We start from the raw sequence: 9,823 nt of genomic DNA on the forward strand, positions 1-9,823 counted from the left end.
TCCAAAATTTCACTATGGTAAATGATAGTCCTGAGTCTTCAGACACAGAATCCGACTCATTTTTGATTTGCGTAGGCGTATTCAATTTCAAAAACAAATATTTAATGAAAGCTCGATTCTCAATTTTGTCCATTTTCACAAAAACACTCACATTAACTCACTCAAACGACTGTTACATAAACACTGCGCGTTCAAAATGTTTGAAACTTTGGTGGGTGACTGTCAACAAATGAATAACGAAATTCACTTGGCATTTATTTACGAGTGCTTCCATCTTCACATTACGGTCGGAAACTTTTCGGACCACCCTCGTTTATTTTATCGAAACCCGTTACATAGTTTTGTCCTTATACTATGATTCTTGATACCATGCTCCTAGCATACTCTGATGCCTCCGTTAGACAATGTTACAGTGAGTTTCAGTTTAAAAAAATGTTGTGTTTTTTCACCTTTCGTATTTCTTCTAGAGACTGTGAAATATGAATAAATTGATATAGACATTTTTAACATACTACTGTGGATTTGTTTTTGTAACCCTAAGAAGATTTTAGCGGAATTCAGTGAACTTATTTTTTTTTTTTTATTGGTTTATAAAAAAATATTGTAAAAGATTTTTTCAGTAATATATAGTCCTTTTTTTTATCACTTCTTTATTTTTCTCTTACATAAGAACAATGTTTCGGGCTCCTTGCCCTTTACCCAGTTCTATTTTTTTTTTCTTAACTTCTTTAATGGGGATATGTAAAGATATTAATTGACTACAAAACTAGTTTTGAGGAAAACTACTGCTGGCCACGCTTTTTGTTCTAAAATTATGAAAAAATGCAGGAACCGTTCAAAATAAGAACTTCCAGTGGTTACCAGTCGATTTTCGCTAGTTTCTTCATTGTTATCCCACTTACAGCCTTTTCCATTTCCATGGCTTTTAGAGGCAGACAATGGAGGAAACATATGATTAATAAAAAAAAATCAGAAAACGTGGACTTACAATCACAATTGAATATGAAAATTTTCTTTTTAATGCGTTGAGATATTTCCATTAAAGAAGTTAAGAAAGACAATAGAACTGAATAGCAGCAAAAAACCCGAACCGTTATTTCAATAGTTGGGAAAAATAAAGAAATGATAAAAAATGGCTCTTTATTCCGGTAAATAAAAAATAATTAAGTAATAACCCTTAATAAACTTACAAAACCCTTATGAATTATTAATGTTTATATTTACTAGCTTATAACTTATAATTCATTATTAAAATCAATATCTACTTCATTCATGTTTGGTTAGATTTTATGTACGAAAGTTTTACTATAGATTCGAGGTATATTTTACAGTACTATAGCACACTTGGTAAAGTGTGTTCGCCTTAATAAAATACCACAGCTCAATTTTGTCATACCGCAGGTGCTTTTAGATCCTATAGTGGATTCAAGGTAAGTTTCAAAATGAGAAATGACTAAAGTAGGCTATGGTTTAACTAAATTTATTGCTTGTAGCTTAAGGGCTGACATTTCAAAGGCGAAACTGACGGCTGAAATGTGGCCAGGAGGATATTACCGGTGGCGTCAAGGTCATTGGTTGAGAACCGAATTGAATGGCTTACGGGAAAAATGTGGTATGCTAGAGTTTCAGAATTACTTTTTTGCTTGAATAATGTATGTAGTTTGTCAGAACGGATTCCATGATTATTAGTTCACTTTCGTGTGCTTAGAAGCTCTTATATGTTAACAGACAGTTTCAAGAGTTGTAGAAAAATGTTAGATGCGGTAAAGCTGCTCGAGAGATAGTAAGACAGTAGCGTACCTGGACCATTTGGGGACCGGAACTGAATTTTATGGGCCGCAAAAAAAAAAATCAGCTCACCGCAGGTAATCAACATCTGAACTTAACTACCGCTCGTTATCGATACATTCCATTGATAGCAACTGATACATCTAAACAATTTCGGAAGTTATTGTGATACATTGCACTCTCGGTAACCCGGACCGTTCCATATCTGAACCACCTCTTAAAAAAAATTTGATTTTATACAAACACACATTCAATAAAACAGTATTATCAAACCTACATGCTGAGGTTTAAATAATCTTGTAAAAATACCAATTCCTGTTATTTAATATAGAAAATGCTAAAATTATTAAACATTAAGAAGTTGTACCATGCTTTAACAAATACATCCTATAGGCATTAGAAAAGGATGTAGTGCTAAATAATGTGCTTATTTTTTAAGTTACATATCTTTGAGAAAATTAAATTAGGGAAAAAAATATTTAATCTAGTTTTTTTTTTTGTTTTTGTTCATGTTTAGATTTTCAATTACGATCACTGAAACAGATATGGTCAAAAGTCTTGAAAAAAATGATTTCAAACTCCAAATAAAGAAAAATTTCTGATAGTTTAAAATAAATTTCTAATAATGACAATAAATAATAATAAATGCTTAGCGATGGTTCGATGCCGATACCACACCAATCGTTCCCTACATACATCTTTTTTTTTTTTTTTTTTATGACCCCCTTCCTAGGTAATTTCTGACATACAGGGGCTTATCTAGAGGTGACAAACCTGTTCTAACATTGGTATGGGTTGTTACGAAATGAAAAAATCCATTTACGCATGATCCGAATCGGCGCCGTCCGCAGTACTCAGGCTGCTAAGACCTGCGCCTCAACCACCCGAGCTAAGGACGGCCCCTCCACACACATCTGTCCTGTGACATCTTTCTAAACCCAAATCTATTAAATCATGCTTAAGGCAAATCCTCCCATCTACGTTTTGGTTTACCCCCTCCTCAGACGTTTACACGTTGGTTTAGTGTTTATTAACGTTTTAGGAATCTGTTCGTTACTAAATCTCACAACAAGGATTAATTATAGTGAAATATTTTTATGTAAATACATTTATAATTTTGTTTTTAAATTGATTGATATTTATGAAGTGACCTTTTTTTACAGTTCGAGCTTTTTTTAAAAAACGTTTTTTTAGGATTTCTCTTCAGACTTGATTCTGTGCTAGATTTTTATCAATAAAATAATATGAGTTTAATTCATTTTTTTATTTATGTTAAATGATCACAGTTACATTCCTCTAGCAATAGATTGGTTGTATGAGAAAAGCATTAGAAAATTCTGGAACAAGTTTACAAATTTTTCCTTATTGTAAAAAAATGACATGATCTTAAAATATTAATGAGGTCACTTACTAAAATGAGAGATAATGGCAAGCCAAACACAGGTGAAGAGAGTTGATGACAAATGTTTTGAAAAGTGCGGGACGGTCGGAGGGAGTAGAGAGACTAGTATTACTGACTGGCTAAGTTCTCTGTTCTCTTTTACACGTTCAGTTCAGTTCGGACAAATTAACCCCAAACACAAGGTCTTTTCACTTCTGACCAACACACCTCTATATTAAATAAATATTTTCTGACGTGCTGTTCCTGCTGATAAACTTATGTTTAAAGTTTATTTGCTATATTAAACACGAAATAAAACAATAGAAATATATATGTAACCAGGTCAGTTTTTATGTATTCAACTTTCCAAATTTAACTAAAAAAGTTTGGAGGAGGTAAAAAATCTCTTACCTTCATTTCATTAGCAACACTATCAATCCTTTTGATGATTTGCAAGTTTTTATAAGTAAATAAGGTTCACTATAGAACTTCTCCAATTTTGCAATCAAAAAGTTTTCCTATTATACTTTTTAAGATAAATTTAGGATATTTTGCTAAGTCCTTTACTTGTTGCTTTCTGTCGACCAGGGTTAGTGGATGCTAGATATTTTTATTCATGTTATTGGCCGGGTTTTGTGTTTGTTATATTTCAGTTTCATCCTGAAATTTCTATTTACTTAGTTTTATTCAACTCTTTTTAGATGAAAATTTATGTGGCTAAATTTAATCAGTTTGCATTAGTGATAAGTTGTAGAGAGAGTTAAGAATGTGAAAAATCAGAAATGTGGGATGATCTAGGATCAGGAATGTGGAAATGTAATTAAATAATTTGGAAAATTTTTTTTATCATTGTGAAAATTGTAATTGTCTTTAGACATTAAAAGTTTTGAAATACTAGTAGGTAATGTATCTGCTACCCATTGAATTAAACTATGAAAGATTTTTGGAAAATATGATCAAATTGCAATTTTTGGGCTAATTTTTTTCTATGAAAATTGGTTTTTAAATTTTTTTTTTTGAGATATTGAAAACAAATATGAACTACCTTTAAGGTTTTTTTTTTTACCTACTTTACTTGAAGCAGCTACACGTTTATTTGGTGGCCTATGCTCATTAAAAACTCTCTTAAGCACATTCTTTTCTCTTTATATGTAAAAATAAAAAATCAGGCATAAATGTTTTTTACAAATGCAGAATAGTAAGACTAAAGAAAAAAGAAAAAATTTAACTTAGTTAAAATTTCTAATTATGGCTTTTAAATTTTCTGTACTTGTTTTTAAATTTTTATAGCTATGTATTCATATAAACCATTTAGCAAAACCTTGTGCTGTGTGTTTTAAACAATGGTTAAGTTTTTTTCTAATATTAAATATCCCTCTTGCTACTGACCTACTAAATGATATATGATGATGTGTTAATCAATTTAAAGCAAGCAGGAATAATAGTTCTAAAATTATGTTTCTTTCTTTCAGGTTGTTGATAAAAATTATGATATTGCCATGATACTGGAGGATGATGTGCGTTTTGAACCATTTTTTACTCGAAAAATGGTATATTTGATCGAAGAACTGAAGAGACTTCCTTTTCAATGGGACCTTGTGTAAGTAAAAGGTTTATTTATCAGTTGTAAACAGTAAACTACAAATGTGTATGTTAAAGCCCAAAATTTTGATTTCTGTTTAGGTTAATTTTGTTTTGACAACTTTCCAAGTGAATTTTAATTTTGTTAGTTGTAAGGTTATGTTTATTCATTTATTTTTGTTAACTATAAGTAATTTTAATTTTGTAAATAAAAATAAGGGATATAAGGAGGTTCTACGTTTATAAATAAATTGCGGAGGTGTAACACGTGCGGAGCAATACCGAAGGCAGTGGCGCCAGTTCCTATATAACCGCGGATGAGGCAGTTGGCAGTGAAGATTTAGATAGCACTGGAGCGATGTTAGTTGGCTTTGGCACGGCGTAAGAAAGAGACGCATTGCTTGACGGACGCTCCACCGCCATTGTTTTGTTTGGACTCTTGTTTGTTGGAGCTATTGAAACCTATTCACCGACTCACCGGCAGTCACCACTGTAAAGTCTACAGTTTTTTTGGAGTCGTCGGGTTGCCCGGTAACCTCTCTCTCACCAGCTCGCCAGCGGTCATCCTGGTCAACCAATTCTAGACTTGTGATGTTATTGTGATATGCGCATATCGACCCCACGCCCATCTGTGAGTGACTTTTATTTTCTTCCTTCGAGCGTCATATTTTCTTTTTTGCTTTAATTAACTTTTATTTCCATTGTAAAAAGATTTTTTTTGTTGTTTATATGTATCAAAATATGTTTATCACTTTACTCCACGACACACTATCTTTTTTTTTGTAACAACATTACAGTTTATTTTTTTTGTTTATATTTTAATTAATTAAATTTTTGTATCACTTGGAAAGTTATTTTTTTTATTATTTCATTTTCTCAATTATTTTTTTTTTTTATGTGATATTTATTTCAGGTCCTCCGTTATTTTTTTTGTTTATTTTATCTCGAACCAGCGAACATTACCCTCTGGGGAAGAGGTCGGTTTTCACATACGAAACACCCCTCGCCCCAACAGTGTAGTTTAAATAAATTGTTATGAACTTCTACAATCACCAACCTGTATAGTAAGTTAAAGTATTAAAGAATTTCAACATTTTGAAAATCCTCACAAATTCACAAAATCCTCCTTGAGCCTCACAAACTGGACAACATCTGGTTCCTTAAATAAAACTTTGAACTCCTGATTTGTTCGACGTCTCCACATCTGGTCAACCTTGATAGCTCCAAATATTTTAGGGTGAATCTTCCTCTCCAAGACCATTAAAATGCTTATTGGTCCTTTTTTCAATTTAAGAACAACCAAATAGAGTCCTAATATTCCTATATTGGGAATCTCCTTTTTTTCTAGTGAACTATCCTTTTCATAAGGAAACTTCATGCACCAAAATTTCAACTTCAACTAATAGCTATATATTATAACTCCCTACTTATTTCAGTTTATAATTATAAAACTTACTATTAGCAAGTTATCAGAATTATTTTAGTGTTATTGGAGCTTTTTCCTTTAGAAGTCCCACTTTCTTACATAATTATCAGTTAGCATTATCTTTATAGTTTGATAGAAATTTTAGATTACAGTATTCTATTCCGATTGACTTATAGATTTTAACTGGTACACATGTTTTTGTTAAAACAAAGAAGCTGGATTATGTATTGAAATCTTTGGATATTATGAATTCTAAAATCCAAAATTATCTCAAGGTACCTTAAATATGTCCAATACCACAATCTATCTACCCTGATCTGCAGTCTCATTTTCTGGCAGGGAGAATGGTATAATGCAATTGTAAAGGTAAAATGCATTGTAAATTGACTGAGTGCATATCTCCAATTGTTTAAAGATTTACTAAAGTGTAAATTTGATTTGCTTAAGAATACTTATCTTTGTTGAAGAAAATTGTTATTATCATTTAATTTGTAAATAGTATTGTAAATAAACAGTAGATGCTTCTCTGGCATGTAGGAGGCAATCTTTTGTTAGTCTCAGTCAGATTGTCAGCATCCTATGAAACATACTCTTTGTCTTTTGTTATAAAACCTTTCCTAAATCCGCAACAATCTGCCATTACTTTCTGAATACTAAGGGATTAAAATAGATGCAAGGTCTATAAATTGTTGCTCATACTGGTTAGTGTTCAGTATTTCTAAACAAAGCCTTGATTATAGTAATTAGCGGTTTTATTGGAAACTAAAAACCTGAAGCAAAAATAGAATTTAACAGATACCAAAGAACTTAACAAAAACCAAAAACCAAAAAAAAAAAAAAAAAGGAAAATGATAATCTTAGATTGTACAGAGTGGTACTGGCTATTCATTACTAAAGTATTTATTCTTAAATATTTCTATAGTAACTATTAGTGGAGTTTTAGTTGTTATGAAAATGGCTTGCATTTAAAAAAACATGGTAATCTTCAGGTTACATTTTACACTATGAATAGATTAGTGTTTGTATTCCAGCGGTACAGAAAAAATAATTTTCAGATTCACAAATATATACAACTTTCAGTAAACTAATCAAAGGTAGGAATATGTATGTTACCATTTTTGAGTTGCACTGTACAGGCCAAGTAATGTCTGACTCTTTTGTTCTATTAATGATGTTCTTTTTTTCACAAAGACATTATTAATAAGCAATGAATAATTGGCAATGTTATGCCAATATTTTTAGTTATATTATCATTCATGATGTATACTATTGTTTAAATAATATTTTAATATACGTAATGAAATTAAAAACTATATAAGAAAAAATTGTGTTTATAACTTTATTTCAGTCCATAATTTAATTTATCTATTATTTTTGTAAAGTATAATCTAATAATTAAAAAAAAAATAACTTGATGATTCTATTATAAAGAAACTTAGTTCAACAATACTGAATGGTTCTTCAATGATTGTTCCTAGTTTCTCTATCCTAGCCTGTATGTCATTCCTACCTACTTTCTTACTTCTAACACACAGTATCAAGGCCTTCTAAGAGATCATATTTACAATCCATGATACAAAATGATGATTGCTTTATCGATTATCTAGCTTAAATTGGTGGTCACAATATTAATTAGTAAGACCAACTAAATTAAGTTAAATAAAATAATTTAGTGCTAGATAGTAAGCATCCCTTGATGGTTCTAAGAAATAAGTTTACATGAAACAGGCAATTCTCCTTTCCTATTGTGCATTCATTCTGTAAAAATTATCAATAATCCAGTAATTATTAATCAGTGTTACAAATTATTTCTAAAAACATTTTAAATAATTATTTTTTTTTTCTTACAGTTACCTCGGTCGAAAGAGATTGCAGGAAAAAGAAGAACAACAAGTTACTGGAACCGATTACCTTGTCTGGGCAGGCTATTCATATTGGACTCTTGGTTACCTTCTCAGTGGCCAAGGAGCCAAGAAACTAATTGCTCAGGATCCTCTTTCTAACATTATTCCCGTGGATGAATATTTGCCTATTCTTTATGATAAACATCCTGAGTAATGAAATTATTTAACTTACTATACAATAATTAAATATTATTATTACAATTAAGTATTGATTAATAACAAAAATAATTACATAAATTAATAGCACCGTCATTTATCATTATAAATTAAGGATTTTATATTTAATATTTCAGCATTCATCTATTTTCTTATAACTCAATGAAAGCATTTTAAAAATATAATATAGTAATTATTGGATTGATATGTACCAAATAATAGATGTCACAAATATTATTAAAGAAACTGATATTTAGAATTACTAGAATTAGCCCAGCCCATTTTACCATTATTTTATTCTTTACAGTGATTGTAATTGACTATCATGAGGTGAAAGGATTTGTTCCAAAAGCAGTTAATTAACATGTGATTTGACAGAATATGGATTCCTCATGATAATCTTATACAAAAACTATCAAAAAAATAATAATAAAGGTTCAAAAACAGATCTGGCTACTTTTTAGAATTCTTAATATCAGCTTTATTACATTCAACATAAAATCATAAATAAACTGGATTGAAAAAAAAAAATGGAAATATATAAAATTAATTTTCATGAATAGAAATAATCTGTCAGTGAATAGTTCAACACAACATAAATTTTAAATGCAATAGATTTAATATTATTTCTTCATTAGTGTAATCTAATAATCCAAAAATTCAGCTAAAACTGATCAAGTCAAGAGCTCTATTATTCTAAAATGACAATTGAGATACCTCATTTAATCCACAAGAAGATTATGAGTGAATTTAAATAGACCGAATAAAATAGATTTTATTTATTTACTTGTTTTATGGATCAAATCACTGCTTATGGTTATCATCGCCTATTAGCAGTGATTTGAAACCATGAAAAATAATATTAGGATATATTTTAATAGAAAAGAAATTAAATTATTAACTCTAAAATCCTTTAAATATGCTAATTGTATAACTAAATTATTACTTCAGTAACAAGCAATAGTAAAATGATTATTATTACATTGCTATAGCACTCATGCATCTTTATTTTATGTTATTTCAGAGATGAATGGAAGAATTTTTTTCCAATTCGCAACTTAATTGCACTTTCTGTGGAACCTCTTGTATTATATCCAGCATGGTACCTCCATGAAGAGGGCTATGTTAGTGATACTGAAGATTCTCCTACCATTACTACCACTCCTAGAACCGAACTTTAATGGTAAATATTTAGTTTCTAAAATACTTAAATGTTAATCATTTCTTTTTCACACCACTCATACACACATACACCAAAAAAAAAAATTAGTTTTGTAAGTTTTAAATAATTATAACAGAGTATAATGAACTCTGAATCCTTTGGTTGTTAATTCTTTTCTGGTTCCACTCATCCCCTTCTCCTTGATTGAAACACTAGGGCCACCAAATATATTGTAATATTTGAAAATTGTAGCCCTAGCTATGGACCTATGTTCAATGCTTTCATTTAACCTTCATTGGTTTTTTACTTGCATTCTTTACCCTTTATATTAGAGGAGAAGACCAGATTCATGGATCCCAGGATTAGTATAAGTACTCAATAAATATATATATATATATATGTATATATATTGTAATATTCAAAAA

At 30.1% G+C, this 9,823-nt stretch overlaps 1 protein-coding gene across 1 annotated transcript in view; it reads left to right on the forward strand.

Moving 5' to 3' along the window:
• LOC112210019 (glycosyltransferase 25 family member) overlaps positions 1–9,823 on the forward strand; it is a 389,701-nt gene that overhangs the window by 377,255 nt on the left and 2,623 nt on the right. Inside the window, exons 8-10 of the mRNA XM_067051487.1 lie at positions 4,642–4,769; positions 8,027–8,230; positions 9,261–9,419. Coding sequence (XP_066907588.1) covers positions 4,642–4,769; positions 8,027–8,230; positions 9,261–9,417 — 489 coding nt within the window. The 3' untranslated portion in view covers positions 9,418–9,419. The remainder of the gene's footprint in view (positions 1–4,641; positions 4,770–8,026; positions 8,231–9,260; positions 9,420–9,823) is intronic.

Source organism: Halyomorpha halys, unplaced genomic scaffold (genome assembly GCF_000696795.3).
Source record: "Halyomorpha halys isolate HHAL.00 unplaced genomic scaffold, Hhal_1.1 Scaffold940.1, whole genome shotgun sequence".
NCBI lineage: Eukaryota > Metazoa > Arthropoda > Insecta > Hemiptera > Pentatomidae > Halyomorpha > Halyomorpha halys.